Source organism: Prorops nasuta, unplaced genomic scaffold (genome assembly GCF_024137725.1).
Source record: "Prorops nasuta isolate Cenicafe-Biocafe unplaced genomic scaffold, Cenicafe_Pnas_1.2 PNAS00001, whole genome shotgun sequence".
In the NCBI taxonomy this organism is placed as follows: Eukaryota; Metazoa; Arthropoda; class Insecta; order Hymenoptera; family Bethylidae; genus Prorops; species Prorops nasuta.
This window is the reverse complement of record NW_027116798.1, coordinates 4,149,603-4,169,237: the sequence shown is the minus strand read 5'-3', so window position 1 is coordinate 4,169,237 and position 19,635 is coordinate 4,149,603. Positions and strand designations below refer to the sequence as shown.

Sequence of the window (19,635 nt, the reverse complement as noted above, 5' to 3'; positions counted from 1 at the left end):
ACTCTGCTTTAATGAAATTCAACATTTTGAAAATAATATGAACCACTACTTATGTTCCGTGATATGCAGTTCACTTCCACTTTATCCGAAAGATCCGAAAAGACTGATTATTTATTACCGTGACAAATGACAACGCATCGGAAGAAAAAACCGGAAGGTACTTCATCTTTTTATTTCGAAAACACGTAGGTAGGTAAAATGTTGAATTTTACCAATGAACATTACGCAGAGATGATGCTGAGCCTTAGGGAAACTTGAGGATTGGTCGCGAAAATTTACAAGCAAAGGTATTTTAGGTGGGAGTCTTGTGAAAAAATTGAAAAATCTTTTTTTTTTCATAAATGGATAGTATATAGCCTTTAAAATAGTATACAGGGATGTTCAGATAATTCGTATCAAGGGGTGGGGGCCCACTTGAAACGAGTCGAAGCCTAGCAGTAATGCCTATGCGCGTGATTGGCCGATATGAGAAAGTGAAAGGTTGATTGGGTAGGGAGGAGGAGAGCACGCTACGCGTGACGTTTCTCTGTCACTCCTGTTAGTTCCCTCTCTTTCTCTCTCTCTCTCTCTCTGAAACGTAGCTTAGCTAGATTGGCTGGCTGCTAGAGTGAGATGCTATTAGAAATGAGCGAAAGGCAGCGATTTTACGAGATGGAGACGTACACTATTCAAAACTGAATCATGTACAGGTATAGTTTCTGCTTCCCTATACTATCTTGTAGCAAAAATGCTTCTCGCAAAATTGATTCATGTCCCATCTCAACTCCTCTATACTATCTTATAACAAAAGTTTACAGACAACAGCAGACGAAACGCGACATCAACAAATATGAAGATGACGTTTCGGACTTAGTAAAAGCATTATCCAAAAAGCATATTATTCATTTTGGAAACGTAGAGATGTCGAAAAATGGAATGGAAAATAATGCAAATATGTATAATATTATTTATCAAGTATAAAAGGGGAGAGGTCGGATGCAATTTTCAGCCTATAAAGAGGAAAAAGCATCAGATAAGTATCGGGAGCAGCAAGTCAGAAGAAAGACTAATTTAACAAGGCCAAATATTCTTTAATCTTCCTTTTGATTTACTGCTCCCGATACTTATCTGATGCTTTTTCCTCTTTATAGGCTGAAAATTGCATCCGACCTCTTCCCTTTTATACTTGATAAATAATATTATACATATTTGCATTATTTTCCATTCCATTTTTCGACATCTCTACGTTTCCAAAATAAATAATATGCTTTTTGGATAATGCTTTTACTAAGTCCGAAACGTCATCTTCATATTTGTTGATGTCGCGTTTCGTCTGCTGTTGTCTGTAAACTTTTGTTATAAGATAGTATAGAGGAGTTGAGATGGGACATGAATCAATTTTGCGAGAAGCATTTTTGCTACAAGATAGTATAGGGAAGCAGAAACTATACCTGTACATGATTCAGTTTTGAATAGTGTACGTCTCCATCTCGTAAAATCGCTGCCTTTCGCTCATTTCTAATAGCATCTCACTCTAGCAGCCAGCCAATCTAGCTAAGCTACGTTTCAGAGAGAGAGAGAGAGAGAGAAAGAGAGGGAACTAACAGGAGTGACAGAGAAACGTCACGCGTAGCGTGCTCTCCTCCTCCCTACCCAATCAACCTTTCACTTTCTCATATCGGCCAATCACGCGCATAGGCATTACTGCTAGGCTTCGACTCGTTTCAAGTGGGCCCCCACCCCTTGATACGAATTATCTGAACATCCCTGTATAAATATTTGTACTGAGCATGGAGTGTCGAGCCCAGGAGGTATAACTCCAGGCTATTTTGATGTTAAAGTTACACGCTGAATTATGGTCAAGATGTTAGTTCCAATAGGGGCGTTAATATCGCTTAGGACCATTCTGGCCAGGCCACTAAGTATCCTATCTACGTAGTTGTAGTGCTCTGCGCCCACTGTGCCTGTATTGTAGACAGCGTCTCGAGCCGTGTTTAAAAATTCACTTATCGCTCCAAAATTGGTTGTTTTTTGTATAGCTTTTACTTAAACAAAGTTGGAAAATTTATATTTTTTTAAAATGGGGAAACGATGTGCAGTCGACAACTGCAGAAGTGGATTGAAAGGAAGAAAAGTGTCCATTTTTCAAGTTCCAAAGGTATAGTTATATTTATTAATTTAATAATTACTGTATGATTATTTAAAATAAAAATGTTTAAAATGGAAAATTGAATCAATAAAATTATGCTTATTTCTTTTGATTTGTATAAGTGTCCAATCCGTCAAGCAACATGGAGAAATATTTTAAAATGCTCAAAATATCTAACTGAAAAGGATGGTATATGTGAGCTACATTTTGAAAGAACACACATTTTAAAAAATTATACGACACTCTTACCTGATGGAACAATTGATTTAATGCAGCGAGAAAGGAAAGCTCTGAAACCTAATGCTGTACCCTTCTATATAAAGAATGACACAAATACTACAATGGTATAGTATAAAGTATACATAAGGAATAGAATTAAGAAGAATATTGCATAGAACGTTTTACTTAGTTTTGGTTACATTTATCTAATCTTTCGTGTTTCATAAAATGTATTGTATTTACTAAATATTTGACATCTGAAAGTGAGTACTGTGGAGTAAATGTTTTTTTTCCAATGACAGTTTTTACTATTTTAATTTATATCATCAATAATCATACTTAATTCAATATGTGATCTACTACTTATTTGGTGCATTGCAAATTAATTTTTTCATTTTTAAGCACTTATATCACTTTATTTATTTCTAGCTTTCATTTTTAAATCATATTGTCATTGCAGGAGTTGGATATAAATGAAAATATAGAAGAACCTGTTACAATAGCACAAAACATGAATGTATTAGAAAATATTGATAACGAAGAAGCTGCAGAACTCAACTATGAGAGAGAAAATAATAGAAATTCTACGTGCTTAACTTTTGAAGAGATTGTAGAAATTATAAAGGATATAAATATTGAGGGGTGGGCCTGGATTTTTGAGCCAAACACCTTTATAGCATACATGCATATAAGCAAAACTGACTTCCAGATAAAATCTATTGTAAATATAAGCAATGATTTGAAAATTACGGTCAGTATGAGAAATAAAATTTTAAATTATAAGAAATATAGGAAGTAACATTTAATCTTATTTAATGTCAATATATTTTTCAGGTTTCATTGCCTGGAATGTCAGTAATAAAAGATATAAGTGTGCAGCTTACAAACAGAGCAGATGTATTAAGTTGGCTACGTAGCATAGAAAATTTAAAAATTTGTGTAGGAACAGGATTTAAAGAAAAAAAGTGATTATATATTACTTATAAGTACATTTTTCTGTATATATAATATTATATTATATATTTTTTGCAGGTATTCACTGAATTGTAGTGCAATTATGAATCAGGAAAATGAGTACAAAAAATGGATGGGATTCCAACGTTGTGTTAGTTGTAGATTAGCACGAAAAGATTTACAAAAAAAACAGAAACGATAACAAGGAATTAAAAAAATGAATTTTAAAGTTAAATACAATATATGTCGTAGAGAAAAACGGTGCCTACAAAATAAGGTAAATAATCCTATATCATGAAATTATATTTATTATTATTTATTCACCAAAACTTAGTAAAATCACTAAAATACTATTTTTATAAATGAAACAATAAAAATGAGTATTTTTCTAACTCGTTTAAGGACAAAATATATAATTCAAGCACAGCTATTGTACTTAATTTTTGTCCAAATAATGTTTTTGCATTAATATAGTATCTCTGAAGTCGTGTTCGGTAATTACTGTAAGTAAACTTCAAGTACCGAGAATCTATATTTTATGCGACAAAAATTATGAATTTCTACTTGCAACTTACTTGCAATAATAACCGAACACGGCCTGAATTCTTTAACAATGGTTTGATAAAATGAATAAATTAATCTTAATGAAGTAAATTTTAGCAAATAAATTTGGTTACTACTGGATATTTTTAGTTCAAGATAAAAAAATACTAACCCCTTATATTTTTTTTTAGGCAATAGTCCACTAATATTATATAGCTGTATAATAGAACTAATGAATATAAGGTTATAATTTGTTTAATACATTTGCAGAAATTTTCACCGTGGGATGGGTTTTGAAAAATCTAATATAGATTTTTGACAAATTGGAAATCAGAAAATTTCTTTATATTTTTATTTAAATAGCATAACAATTTCATAATAGAAAATATCAAACAGTCCACTTCGGTTAATAACCACCAGCGACTAATAAAATAATATATTTTTAATTATGCTATTTAATAAAAAAATAAAGTGAGAAGATGACTATGAGGGGATAAAACAACTAATATTGATCAGTCACTGCAAACACCAAGCTGAACCAGCTTCACCAAATAAAAGAATAAGTTAAAGCATTGTAAAATGTATATTACATTGTTTTTCTTTTTATGAATAATATTACAAAATTCCAAATTTAAAATAGGTGTATTTGTTTTTAATAAAAAATAGATTTATTATAGCTTATTCGTGCTTTTTCTTAAAGAGTATATGGTTTTTACATTAATTGATTAATTCATTTATAAAAAAATGTTTGAATTCCATTTAGATTAAAATATACTTAAATAATTAATACAAATTTTTTAATTAATTTAATTTTTTTATTTTTAATTTCAACTTTGTATTTCTAATTGATAGGTAAATTTGTATAAAGGCATAATAAAAGAAAATAAGGAAAAATATGATCGTTCAAAGGCAGAAATATTTCAGGAAGAATGTTCTAAATTTCCGATTGAACAACAAGAATTAGTGAAGGTATGCCAAATGTCAGCGAATGTAAAGAGCTCAAAGGGAAGACGTTATTCTCAACAATGGTTATATCATTGTCTTCTTCTAAGAATAAAAAGCAAAAGTGCCTATAACCATTTACGTTCCCGTGAAATTTTGCCACTCCCGCATATAACAACACTAAATAATCATTTAAAGAATATAAGTAGTGATTGTGGTTTTCAAGATTCAATTTTTCACTGTTTGAAAATAAAATCTTCTGAAATGAATTTAGTGGATAAACGAGGTTTTTGTTTATTGCTTTATTATAAACTTTCATGTAAACTTCTATAAGCTAATTGTGACTCCTACCACAACCTGTAAGGTAAAATTTCATTATGTAGGATTGCAAATTTTTGGAAAATACGTATACTGATTAAATAACTTACAATAAATTGGTAATCCTACACGGTAAAATATTTTATCTTACAGGTCTTGATAGGACTCACCCTAAGTTATTGCAGGTTTATTTCATTTTTCTCTATTATAGGTACATTATTACTTGATGAAATGAAGCTGAACGAAGCTATCCATTTTGATTCAAAACTCCTAGAATTCAAAGGGTTTACATACATTGGCGAGAAAACTCCTGCATTCCAAACAAAAAAAATGGCAGATCATGCGTTAATTTTCATGTACCAACCATTTCGAGGTACATGGGTTCAAGCAATAGGAGCTTTTTTAAGTAAAAATTGCGTTACGAGTGATGCTCTGGAAAAATTAATCATTGAGGCCATATTGCTACTAGAAAATTCAGGTTTTAACGTAGATGCAGTTTGTATGGATGGGGCTTCATGGAATCGGAAAGTTTGGACATCTTTAGGTGTAAATGAAGGATGTGTGAGCAGTAGGCATCCATGCGACGTTTTAGAAGAGATCGATTCGGAAGACAGCGAAGCAACTGACAACGCTTTAGAAAGTGGCCGAAGATTATTTTTTTTATCAGATTTTCCTCATCTAATTAAAACTATGCGAAATAATATTATCAGCAGATCTGAAACTTTGGTAATCTTTACATTTTGTCTAACTAGAAATTTGGCACTTCAAATGAATATAATTAAAAATAAAATCATTTATAGACTCCAGATGGCATCATAAAATTATCTCATTGGGATGCTGTTGTTGCTGCAGAAGGGCGAACCATAGCAAGTTTAAGAATTGCATCTTTAAAGCCAGAACATATTCGACCGAAGCATTATCAAAAAATGAACGTAAAATTGGCATTTGATGTAAGTATACACAATTTATCTTAATATTCGTAATTATGAAATATTCAATTCTGTTACAGTTATTCTCAGAGCGTTCACAAGTCTCCATGAAAATTTTAAAAGATGAGGGGATCCCAGGTCTAGCAGACTGCGATGCTACTATTGCTTTTATGAAAAGAGTAAATAATTTAATATCAGCAATGATGTCTAGAACACCAATTAACGCTCTGCGAGCACAGAATGAAGAAATGAATGTGAGTTTATAATAAAATATTTAATTTACTACATTATCAATGATATTTATTTCATATTTCAATCGCAGGCAATTAAAGATTTTTTGGAATATTTAGAAGAGTGGGAATTATTGTGTAACCGAAGTTTTAGCCCATATATTTCGATACAAACGCTGACTGGATTTAAAGTGACTCTGCAAGCGACAATAGAAATTTTTCAATATTTAAGTAAAAATCATGATTACTTGTATTTAATGACAAGTCGTTTAAATCAAGATGCATTGGAGGTTTGTTATAATAGAAAATTTTGGTTAAACGAGTTAAGAAAATTAATAAAGTACTCTTTTGTTTTTAAGAGATTCAATGGTATGATTCGAGGTGCGTGTGGAAGTAATGACCACCCTGACACAAATCAGTTCATTCAAGTTTATAAACTTTTAAGCTTGTACTCATTAATTAAGCCACCGAAAGGGTCAAATATTACTGGAGAAGAAATTTTGAATTCTTTGATAACTCCAAATACTGTCTCTTTAAATCAGAAGAAAGTAGAAAATAATAATGAAATTTGGCAATCAAAGTTGAATGAATTAATTGACTCTGTCGATGAAAATAATATACTTGATCCCTTGGAAACAGCACAATGCAGTACATTCGTATTAGATAAATATATAGAAACATATATGGCAGGATATATTGCAAAAAAAGCAGCAAAATACACAAACTGTAGTGAGTGTCTCAAAACAATTATAAATAGTATACAAGAGGATGAAAATAATGATAAATATAAAATGATTACTTTATTAAGTAAAGGAAATATGATATTTCCATCTAAAAAATTGTACCATTTAGTAACTGAAATTGAAACCAGTTTCCAATTAATTGTTGGCGAAAATAACGAATTGCATGCGCAAACGTTATTTGAAGTTTTACATAATTTATCTATAAAAGAAAACTTATGTCTTTTAGGATGTCAATTGCATGATAAATCTTTTACTAAGAAAGTAATAAACTTTTATTTGGTAACAAGAGGGCACTTCTTAGCAAAAAATTTTAATAAGAAATTTAGTGAAAATAGAGAAAAAACAAAAAAGTTAAGGAAAGCTTCGAAATTATAAAAAATATCTGTTAAATAGGATCTTCCTTCAATTAATAATCCAGTCTTATTAAAGTATCAAATTGTTTCAGCTTTAAACATAATTTTAATATTATACATGTATAATTATTTCTGTGATGCTTATATGTATATTTAATGTTACTATTTTTGTAAAAAATAATGTTACTATTCTTTAAATATTTAATAAATGATGTTTAAATTTTCAATAATTTCTGTTATTTATTAATTTTAAAATAATATAAGCTATACCTAAAATATTTGAAGAAAAAACCATTTATCTCTTACAGCATAATAATTTTCGTCATTTTTTAACATATTTCTACTTTACGATGATTAATATGCAGTTTGAAGCACAAATGAAACTTTGGTGATGTACATGCAATGTTAGTTCGAATATATTATAGAAACATGTATTATTTCTTCGAATACAGTATACGGTTCCTAACGAGGCGAGCGCCATTGGTGGGGAAAATACATACTAAGATAGAGGGGTAAAATTCAGTTCAGTCCAAATGGCCAAGTTATACCTCCTGGGCTCGACACTCCATGGTACTGAGTAAATAGTTATAGAAATTTTTGAGGTTGTGCGTCATGCAATAATATTGCTAGCGGAGCGTACTGTTCTGCTAGATATAGTAGAGCTTTCATTATTTCTGTGTATGGTCGAACCTTGTCTTCATGCATTATTTGAGACTATATTTCATATCAGTTTAGAATAAATATTTGTTAAAGTCAACAGTTATCGAGCCTGTTATCATTCGTCAGCTTAGAGTCTTTTTCCTACTGGAAACGTTAAATGCGTGTTTCTCAAAACCACTTTTTCCGGATAAGCCTGACGCATAACTGGAAAAATTCTCAACTGTTTTTTTAAATTTTTTGTTTTGCTTTAAAGGAAATAAAATTCCTCTATAGATGAACATCAAATTAAAAATATTTCACGAATTAATATTTAGTATTTTGATTTAAAATTGAACAAAAAATTGTCCAAATTAGACTTCATATTTTATAATTGATACTTATATTTAAATTATCATTTTCTTTTTCAATGAAACGAGGTTCATCCATAGGGGAAGTTTATTAGGATTGTAGTAAAAAAAGAAATACATGAATTTTTGGCTTTTTAGGGAAGCTACGCGTCACGCCGTTTAAGGATTTTCATCAGACGCTGTAACCTTAAAGTTAAATATCGTTTTTTGTAACTCAACTAAAAAAAATACGATAATCCTTTTGAGAATACATACATTGAATAGCAAAAATTAGCGAATCGTTTATATATTCCTTTACCCCTGAAAATAATCCCAATATCTGGTGATTTTTCGTAGTGTTACACGAGGCTACCCCCTTAAATCGTAGTAATGTTTTCCAGCATTTTATAATTAATAACTGTATTACAGGATTTTGTTAAAAATAGGCGGAAGTAAATTTCGTTCGGGTTCGGATAAGGGTTGTAGAACTTTAGGTGGTAATATTAATAATCGGCGTAGTTGATGCATGTACGTGTGTGTGTGTATACGACAATATGGAATGTTGGAGAGGTACAAGTTTCTTTCGTTATTCGAAAAGGAACTGTCAAAGGGAGTGAGAGTAAAATTATTTTTTCGTTGAATCAAAGCCCTGATTTATCGGTTTAAAATTGATTTATCTCAGCACTGATACTTTTCCGGATGTTATAGTATAGGACTTTTCTACTTAGTTTATACTCAAGAATATGACGTTAATATTAAAAGCAACATTGCTGATACACCCTGTATATGATTATCAATAATATTACTTATCTAAAAGAGCAGGTTGACTTATTGTAGATATGGAGAGAATGCTGCTTACACTATTTGGATTCCAGTTCCATTCCTTCAAGCTCCTTATACAGGGTGTTTCACGTAAGGCGCCCCAGCTCGAAATGAGGACTCAGAGCGCATGGTGGGGGCAGATGCATCTAATTGGCCGCGGAGGGAAAGAGAAAGAATAACGTGGAAAAGGATAGAGCTATCCTTTACTAGACGATACGCCTAGCGTATCACTGCCCCTCCCTTCCCTGCTCACACCAGTCATCTTTGGTCAACTTTTGTCCTCTTTTTCTCTCTCTCTCTCTCTCCAACCGCGGCCAATTAGATGCATCTGCCCCCACCATGCGCTCTAAGTCCTCTTTTTGAGCTGGGGCGCCTTACGTGAAACACCCTGTATAACTCCTCTGATTGAAATCAACATGACGATTGCACTTGACTTTTGGCAGAACTTTTAGTAGAACCTTTATACCTGGGAAAGAGAGACATTATAATTAATACTATTTTTATCAATTGGTTATACAGGGTGTCCGGTTAACTATGGCCAATCCGGGATATTCGGATAGAGGGTAAAATTTCGAGTAAAAAAGTTCGAAACACTTTGTGGCTAGCACCCTTAATAAGAAGTTATTAGCGATTAAAGATCCTCAGTTACCCCGATTCCCTCTTTCCTCTGCCGAGCAAGCGCGTAGAATTATCGAGCTCCCAAAACTATTCATTCAACAATAGGCCTCGATTTAAAAAACAGAAAAACGTAAACACATTACATTAAACAAAGAGAAATTTAACTTTTGCAATTGTGTTTTATCAAATTTCTAATTCTTATTTCTGATTTGTTCATATTTTTATGGTGAAAATAAGTCCTAGCGCGATATAATTATGACTTTTTTAGCGACGTTATTAATTAATTAAAACTGTTAATTATACTCTAAAATTGGCGTAATTATATTGTGTTTGGACTCATTTTCATCGTAAAAATACATACAATTCAAAAATGATAATTATTAACTTTTCACTTGAAAATTACAAAAGTTTAAATTTTAGCTCGCGACTATTGTCAAGAGTGTTTATGTTTTCATTGTTTTTATGACGCTCGCTCTCGAGACTCGGTCGCTCGGCTTTCGGTCACTACCACAGGCTCAAGTGGGTGTGTCCACTGCCCGTGTGTTTGCACTAGTATTAACTTTTACTGAATCTTAGCGTTTATGGGCTAACAATGCGACCAATAGAATCCTCCGTCTAAGCAAATCCAATTAAAACTGAGGATCTTTAATCGCTAATAACTTTTTAATTAAGGGTGCTAGCCACAAAGTGTTTCGAACTTTTTTACTCGAAATTTTACCCTCTATCCGAATATCCCGGATTGGCCATAGTCAACCGGACACCCTGTATAATTATAAATATGCAAAGATCTGCACATTTAATTTAAGAAATTATAATAATATTTTTTTATTATGTATTTCTTGTATAAATTGTCGTGAAGCTATTTGTGTTTGGTACATTTATATATTAAATTAATTTTTACAAGGATATATTACATTTTTCCTTAATACAATGCAAATTTTTAGAGAAGTGTAACATATTTATTATACCTGTTCTCTTTGATAATCCAGAAAAGTAACTAAAATTTGATAACGCTTTTCACTGAAACTAATTAATATTTTCAAAAAAATTAAAATTCTTTACGAAATTTACACTAACACTCGTTTGATTAAAAGACCGCGTTTTCAGACTGACAGTTCTGCACTTTTCACTACTCTCACAAATCTCACAAATAGGTCCGGTAGTATAGACTCAACACAAAATCAACCAGTGGCGTAGAATCATTATAGACAAAGACGCAGATAGAAGTTCATTGGTTAGAGAGAGAAGAGCAAGTGTTGCCCGAAATAGGAAAATAAGAAACGAAGACTTAGATAAAACCACATTCAAAGGTATAAGTCTCTCTTTCACTTTAAGGCATTTAAAAAAGGATAGCCTATCATACACGTCATATGCCCCCTCCTCCTCTTTCCAGTTACTAAATGTAAGGACTGCTTCAAGCGGGAAAAAATAAATGGTGGGGGTATGGGAGTGGTCCCGTTTCACCACGTAACTATTGGACACCGGTACTATTCGATGTGACGGGATATTTCTCCGTCACAGAATTTTTGTTGCTCGCGGTAAGGCTAGGTGGGCGCGGTCGGTAATTGGGTTACCGTCGCGCGGCCCACTGGCCTAATTCCGTTGGTGAGTCGCCCGCGGCAGCACGTGCCGGGATCTAGGATCGGTTACGCAATAATCCGCGAGGAGCGCTGATCGATACCGGCGCGTGCCAATTGTCGCCGCGAGGACTCACTCTCTTCCTTGGATAGCTTTGTCGAGGACGGACCTCCTTCGCTTCGCGAATTTTCGTGTAGGTACCAGCTACCTGTCGCCGGTTTATGGGTTTATTCCCTTCCCCCCAGTTAGTGTTTTCCCTCGGGCTTTTTCGCGAGTGCATATGCCTGCATCGGACGAAGGCGAGGGACCCTGGAAGGCTCATGAAGGACGGAGAGACTGCCTGAATTCGTAGATAGTAAAGCAGGTAACGTGGAAACCCCACATCGGGGAAATACACACTATTCTCTTCGTTGCCGTGGGGTTCTCGGGGCAGCAGCGGATATAGGTGGCAGAGGGAAACCGTCCTTCTGTCAGGAGAGAGCCGGCGATCGGTTTCGTCGTAAATTAGTCTTTTTGATTGTCGTTCGGATGCCGGTTCTTAGGCGGGCAGCCATGTTAAAGGCGGCAGCCACCTAAGGAATCGACTCCTATTATTTCGTTATCGTTGTCATATTTTTCGGTCAATATTTTTCGGGTTTTCAGGTTATCCAGGACCAGTGCCCTCTTTCGAGTTTTCCTTGTGTTTTTTCCTATTATTTCCAGGTCATAGGTTCACCTAACAAAAAGCCAAAAGCCTAGTGGATTCCGTTGGTTTTTGTTAGATGTTCCTAAATGCATTTTTATTTAGGTAATCGTGATTCAGGTTCCTAAAAGCGTTGGATTAGGACCTGGTAAATAAACTTATTAGAATTTTGTACGGATTCGGAAAAGCCAATTCTAGCACGACCTGAGTCAGTCTCAGCCGGTCAAGCCGCGGAATGAAATGGGATGCCTGGCGCCCAAGTAAGAGGTTTTCACCTATGTATTTATTAATTTGAATAAATTATTGTTAAAGATTAAATCGGCATTCATTTCTTGTTTAAATTCCGTGTGCCTTGTGCACCTCACGTTCGAACTCGTGTTCCCCTCGCGAGTAAAAGGCGGAAAAGTCCGCCCTCGAAAGGTTGTCGTCACATCGAAACGTAACACAATTGCACACGTTACATTTCACCACGTAACAATTCAACACGCATTTTTCACCACGTTCCGATTCAACACAGTAATGATTCAACACGTCCAATTCAACCGTAATGATTCGCCACGTTACATTTCGCCATGTAATAATTCGCCACGTAACAATACGCCACGTAACAATACGCCACGTTACAATTCGCCACGTAACGATTTCACCATGTGATATTTTGTCACGTTACAGTTCACCACTTTATTAGTTCAATCACAATTAGTTATAATAACTAATGACTGTTAAAAAATTCTGAATGAATCAATGTAATTATTTCATATTAATTATTAAAGAGACACACGATTCGCCATATAACAATTCGCCACGTCACAATTCACCACCTAACACTTCGTTACCTAACCATTCGGCACGTAACAAGTCATCACGTTACTATTCGCAATGTGACCGATAAACTAATATCGAAAGTTATGTATTTTTTAGGTTTTGCTAAGCCACACTTAGCTGATATTTTACGTGAAACTAAACTCAATTAGGCTAAACATATTTCGATTTAGCATCTAGATCATAATAGTGTAATAAAATTATAGCAGTAAATCTTTAACTAAAGTTTTTTTTTTATTTTTTAAATAAAATGCATTTATGTATATAGCGAAGGCTTTATTCATAGTTGCAACCAATATCTTAATTATTCTAACAGAAGTCTCATGTGTGGATGATTTGGTCATATTCGCATTTTAATTTTACATATTCTCGTACATATTAAATTTCATCGCAGCTTTTTCTCCATTAATTAGTTGTGACGTGCGAATTGTTACGTGGCGTATTGTTACGTGGCGTACTGTTGCGTGGCGTACTGTTGCGTGGCGTACTGTTGCGTGGCGTACTATTACGTGGCGTATTGTTCCGTGGCGTATTGTTACGTGGCGTATTGTTACGTGGCGTATTGTTACGTGGCGAAATGTAACAAGGCAAATTGTTATATGGCGAATCGTGTGACTTTTTAATAATTAATATGAAATAATTACATTGATTCATTCAGAATTTTTTAACAGTCATTAGTTATTATAACTAATTGTGATTGAACTAATAAAGTGGTGAACTGTAACGTGACAAAATATCACATGGTGAAATCGTTACGTGGCGTATTGTTAAGTGGCGAATTATTACATGGCGAAATGTAACGAGACAAATTGTAACGTGGCGAATCATTACGGTTGAATTGGACGTGTTGAATCATTACTGTGTTGAATCGGAAAATGGTCAAAAATACGTGTTGAAATATTACGTGGTGAAATGTAACGTGTGCAATTGTTACGTGTCGAATAGTACCGGTGTCCAATAATTACGTGGTGAAACGGGCATCACTCGGGGGTATAGTTCCTAAAAGCATCAAAAAAATCTTGCAAATCATTAGTGACGATCATTGTACACATTTAAACAGAAATGTCAATCGAGCAGTTGTATTTCTATTTAAGATAGTTGTCGCGCTGGATTCAGACTGTACTAGGCAGACATATTTTAAATCTTAAACAAAAAAATCCTGCTTTATAATTTAATTAATAATGATGAAATATCAAACAATAGGTGGAGCACAATGTAGAAGAAAAGATTGCATTTTTATATTTGCATTTAATGCCATTTTGCTAACTATCATCTTTTAGTTATTCTTTTTTTAACTTGGTTGATTTGATAAATAAAAAATTGTTTTGTTCGATTTTAAACTTTGATATATCATATTAATTGTGAAAACATGCCTAATAATTTTACCGAATTAATTCTTCAATTTATATACAGAAACAATAATAATAATATTTTTTCTCATATCATTAAGCATCTTTTTATTAACTAAAAGAGATTTCTATGAACGTTAATCATTACTTTTAAAAATCGGCTAGGTGAAATTGCAGAGTATGATTTCATAATTAATATGGCACCTCAAAAGTAGTGTGGCTAAGGGGATTCTATGACCGGGCGGCGAGGGGGTCGGGGTTCCGCGAGGGAAGGGGAAGTAAGGGAATTGCCCCCACTCCTCGTCCGGTTGTGCGCATTGTGTTGGATGCCCGCGTGTATCCCCCCTGACGTTAAACTCCTTTGGTGGGGGGTACACATGTGACGAGAAAGAGAAAGAACACTCGTAGAGAGCGAAGCAGTGATCGCTCCCCCTTATTTATGATAGTACCTTTGACGATCGTTATATTTATTTGTATATTTTCTACCTCTGTCGCTATATCCATCGTCGGAAATACTTACCATCCGCTCTGTAATAAACCTAAAGAGCGGAGCCTACGTGACCTTACCAATAACGAGTCCAATATAAATCTGCAGGGTTTATGTAATGCTTTGTAAATTTTTTTCTTTTGTTCCTCTGTGACTGATTCTTTGCAGTATTTCTAGTACGGGGTAAAGTGGATTGGTGGAGAGGTAATGTAATTGAAAAAACACAAATTTAAGGGAAAAACCCTCTTTATTGAAATACAAATTTACTGGTTTTATTTACAATGCTTAATTTGTAGAAGTTTTTCTTACATTCTATCGCATGATGTATATATGTTTTGCAAATGGTACACCACTTTGGAAGTGAACAATTAATGCGCTGGTGACCATAATTTTTACAATTTGTACACCAATAATGTGGTGTTAGATCTATCTCAGGCTCCATTTGCGTAGCCTCTGTTCTTGCGGAAATAGGCTCCGTTTCTGTGCCAATATTTTTCACCTGGGACATATTTGAAAACATTTTTTTTTTTTTTTTTTTAATATTGTAATAACTATTTTACAAAGCAAGTATACTTACAAAAATCACAACCTCTTATTCTTCTTCTTTCTCCTCCCTCTCCTCTTCTTCCACCATCTCCTCTTCTTCCTACCTCTCCTCTAAATCAATGGCAGGTAAAAAAAAAAAAAAAAAATTAATTTTTTTTTTCGTTATTCTTTGTTTTGAATAATAAACAATTGGTTAAAAAGTGAGATTGTTAACAGTTTTCAAAAATATGTGTCGTAAAATTCTTTTATGATTCTATTGATTGACATTATAATAATCTCATGTATTACGACATAAACATTCTGTATGGATAGGTGCGTTTTTTTATTTAAAAGAAATTAAAATAAGTACTTACAGTTCATGTGCATATTATGATGTAGCATGCTTCATATTCTTCAAAATAACGATTATGACAATCGTTAATTCTTCTAATGTAATCCGACATCGATTCTGCTGGATTTTCATCCTCCTCCTCCTCTACTAGATTTATTGTCACTAAACACTGTTCACTTTCCATTTTTTTAATTTTCTATTTTACTATCTGCACTGATGAATGTTCGAGGACTGTATACAGCCTCTGAAGAAATCCCGTCGAGAGAAAGTCTTTATCGTTCATTTTTTAAATATAAAGTTACATTTGTAACGAGGTTTTCTCGTTACGTATCAAGATACCGGATTGAATAAAGAAATTAAAGAGAAGCTAACGATTAGTAGTGGTTATTTCAAACCCTACATTACCGACTCGGTGCATAGGTTTCCGAGTGGACAGGAAGTACCGTCTAGGAACATCCCTGTGGACCGTCAGAAGACCGGATGAAAAGACCGGCGCTCCATCTAAAAGTCCAAGCCGACCAAACAAGCAAGGTAAGGTTGTGTCAAGTATCTTGGTAGATTATGACGAGGAGAAGTGGGCACAGGGACTCATACGAAAGGCAAATTCTCTAGTCTTCTGAGGAGGGAGAAATATGAAAGTGAGTCGGGCCTGGGTCGTCGTGCAAGGCGGACGTACACCACACGGGCTCACCGATGAGTGTGTCCGTTTGCGTGAGGTGAGCTTGCTCCTTATGCTACGCACACAATGTATGTTATCGATACATAGGAGACCTGTGCAGTCATGGTAGGTTTCTGTCGCAAGCCGACTGCCGCCGCTAAGTCCATGGCAACCCGCATGGCACCGCAGGCTTGGGCATTGCGGGGATGCACCACCCTGACAGTCCCCTATAGCAAAGATCTCAATAATGTTCTTGTCTCCTCACCACCCTTCACATGTGTGAGTGAGTGGGTGGGGAGAGTGTGTCTATTGTCGCGAGGCTCGGGCTACATTAAGGGACCCTCCCCTCTCTCCACGACCTAGCACACTGAGCAAACCAGGCTTCCGTACCGTCCTCTATGCACTACCAATCAGCCCATTGGAAAATGCATACGATTGGAATGGCGGGGTAAGACCCCTATGTTAACGCTGGGTTGTTGGTCACCCACATGACCAACTGGCGCCCTGAAAGTGCCGAATGTAAGGACGGCCGAAGGTAATAGGAAGATAGCTATCACGATCAGCCCATTGTGGTAGAAGAATCCATTACACATTTGATAACACTTAGGAGTCCATTCTTTCTTAATCAAAGAGGATACACTATACCCTCTGAATAATCCCCGTATAGTGATATCTATAGATATTTTTTCATATTGTGTTATACTGTGATAAACCTATAGGTCAATCCAAATGGAAATTCATCGCAAGTAAGAAAAAAAAATTACCTCTTTCAAACATTGAAATTAGATACGCTTAACATACGATAATATCGTTCATATAAAAAGTCAGTCTGTTAAACGAGAGCTGCATAGCAGTACCACGCGTGCTTGACGTATTAAGAAAAACTAAGTGTGTTTAAATGCATTAAAAAGAAACTTGTTTGTTACATAAAAAGAAGGTAAGGATTATATATTTTTTTCATTCGATTACTACATGCATTATTTAATTGATTTTTTAACTCTAATGAGACTAATCATTTTTTTTTCATAGAGATAAAAATGAATTTCAATTTGATTAGTAAATGCATTATTTAATTGATTTTTTAACTCTAATGAGACATTTATATATTTTTTTTTTCATAGATATAAAAATGAATTTCAATAACAACAATGCACTGGGAAGCGTCATTCCAAAAAATTTCGTGAAATTAGATAGCTTGACGGAAAATCAAGAGTACGACATTTCCGAAGTGGAAAAAATGAAGACAAAATATGGAATTAAAATCATTGTAAAGCTGTCAACTGCCGATTGGATTTTCTTGCCTGGGAGAATGGCAAAATTGGCGGAAGATACGGAGCAGCTGCAGCAGCTACAAAAGGCTGCAGCAGCCAATAATTTAATAATGATATACAAAGCAGGAAAATATCACAACGTGGAATTTAAGTCTAAAGTTTGATAGGTATTTTGTATCTAAAAAAAATAATGAATAAATTTGATGTTTATTATATATTTATTTAATAAAATTTTTTTTTTCTAACTTAAATTTCTAACAATATTCGTAAGAGGATTATATTGTACAATTTTATCGTGTATGGTTAAACAATAGGCTGTAGTATTATCTGGAATGATTTCCATACACTCGATCTCGAGTTAGACGTCGACCGTGCCGGTTTTTATGGACTCGTTTTGATGCGAGCAGTCGATGACGAAGAGCGGCCCGTACGTCAAAAAGTCCGTATAGTCGAGCATGGGTCTCGCGAGTTTCTCACCAGCGTAATAGGAGGTGAAAAACTTTACATACATGTCGTAGAGGACGGAATAGCGGGATTTCGTGAAATCAGTGTCGAGACGATCGTACGGATAAGATTCAGAATTCAGATAGAGTTTGACATCGAGGACTTTGCAATGACTGAATTTGAGCACATCCTCGTGCTGATTACTCTTTTTGTTTGTTCTGAACGCCAGAATGACGTATCGTGGCTTCTCCAATTGCGTGGACGCTTTCACGGACCACGTTTACCGCTGCGACTTGGGCAGAAGGGGATACTCGTAAAGTTCCCAGGCGCGAAAAGCGAGTGACAGACTCTTGTCCTGCTGGACGATACTCAGAAATTGGAGTTTCGTAATTGCGTTCAGGGTCACATGGGGTATTCTCCATTGCACTCATAGCAGCTTGATCGACGAATTGGTGATTTTGACTGATGAGTAAATGGCATTTGTATAGTCGCGCGGGCGAATGAGAACGAACTCCTGACGAGCGTTAACGACAACTCGCCGATAATCCTCGCAGAATCCCAGCAGCATTTTCAGGGGCACGCAAAAGCTGAAATTCTTAACAGCCTCTTTGAGCCGGTCTTTGGCCGTTGCGACGAACCATCCGGAATGACATAGACTGGCGTTCTCCTCGATACTCAGGGAAATGAGATTCTTCAGAGTGCTGGTAATACCGACATTTCTGCATCGGTCGATCTCGATACCGTTCATCAATTCATAACGAATCTCGTCGAAGAGAAAAGCCGCGGAATTGCAGTCGAGCGTAACTATATCCTCGTTGTTGGCGCTCGCGTCACGCGTGCCCTCCTCTAGCTGTCCCTCGACGTAGAGATAACTCTCGCACGGCAGGAGTATCAAATCTTGCTGCTGTATGGGAATGCGAATTTCGTCGCTGTTCGCCAACGAGGCGTTCTCATACGGATTGTAGGTATGCATCTCCATTTCGGTGATGCGATTGTCGTAGGTCAGCGGTGCGGTGACTTTCTAGGGATCTGCCATTGTTCCACTATGTACTTTCACCCAACCTCTTGACGGTCAATCCCAATGATTACAAAAATTTTATATTTCTTCTCGTTAGCAAGAAGCTCCTCCTGTCGCGATTCCTGATTTCACTCTGAACTGGTGTATTCAACTCCACGTAGGACGAACGACTAGCGAACGTTTCATCCAGTTTCACCGCTTTATAATCCTCGTTACTTTTGTAAATTAACATTTCTTAATGTATAATCTTATGGTAATTTCTTCACGTTCAAAATCTACGAGACGATCGTTCTGATCGAGGATACGTAACGTGAGACGGTCGATTACTCTGACGATGACCGATAGATAAATGACGGTTTTCGGTGCCTACGAGATTTTATAACCCGGTGGTACGGTGGGAAAGAACTCGTGAATAATGTGTCGGGGTCTACCGTTGGTGTACGCACCACCCGCAATGTTGCACTCGATGCGTAGAATATTTGTTTTCATAATGTTCACGGTTTCGTCGGATTCAGCCTGGGCGTTCGGTTCGATCACGCGATTCGACGAGAAGCCCAGTAGTGAGCCAATGTTATTTGGTTTTCCAAAGTCAATCGAATATTTACACAATATTTCACTCTTCAGTGTATTATTATTCGCTCGTAGAATAATAACGCTGTTAATG

General features: G+C 35.3%; 2 protein-coding genes across 5 annotated transcripts in view; one reads left to right on the top strand and one right to left on the bottom strand.

Moving 5' to 3' along the window:
* The window catches only part of SIDL (SIDL trafficking protein particle complex subunit 10), a 437,479-nt gene that overhangs the window by 373,193 nt on the left and 44,651 nt on the right, over window positions 1-19,635 (bottom strand). The gene's annotated exons all lie outside the window — the stretch shown is intronic.
* LOC136774413 (uncharacterized) lies at window positions 1,962-3,503 on the top strand. The gene is made up of 5 exons (XM_066728694.1): window positions 1,962-2,137; window positions 2,251-2,472; window positions 2,808-3,098; window positions 3,182-3,312; window positions 3,380-3,503. The coding sequence occupies exons 1-5, from the start codon at window positions 2,060-2,062 to the stop codon at window positions 3,501-3,503; spliced, it is 846 nt and encodes a 281-aa protein (XP_066584791.1). The 5' UTR covers window positions 1,962-2,059.

What these genes read in the sequence shown, in the direction of transcription:
- LOC136774413 (XM_066728694.1), top strand. Translation starts at nt 2,060, where the DNA reads ATGGGGAAACGATGTGCAGTCGACAACTGCAGAAGTGGATTGAAAGGA. An exon ending in GCAATGATTTGAAAATTACG is followed by an intron (nt 3,099 to 3,181) that starts GTCAGTATGAGA and finishes TATATTTTTCAG; the next exon opens with GTTTCATTGCCTGGAATGTC. An exon ending in ACAGGATTTAAAGAAAAAAA is followed by an intron (nt 3,313 to 3,379) that starts GTGATTATATAT and finishes TATTTTTTGCAG; the next exon opens with GTATTCACTGAATTGTAGTG.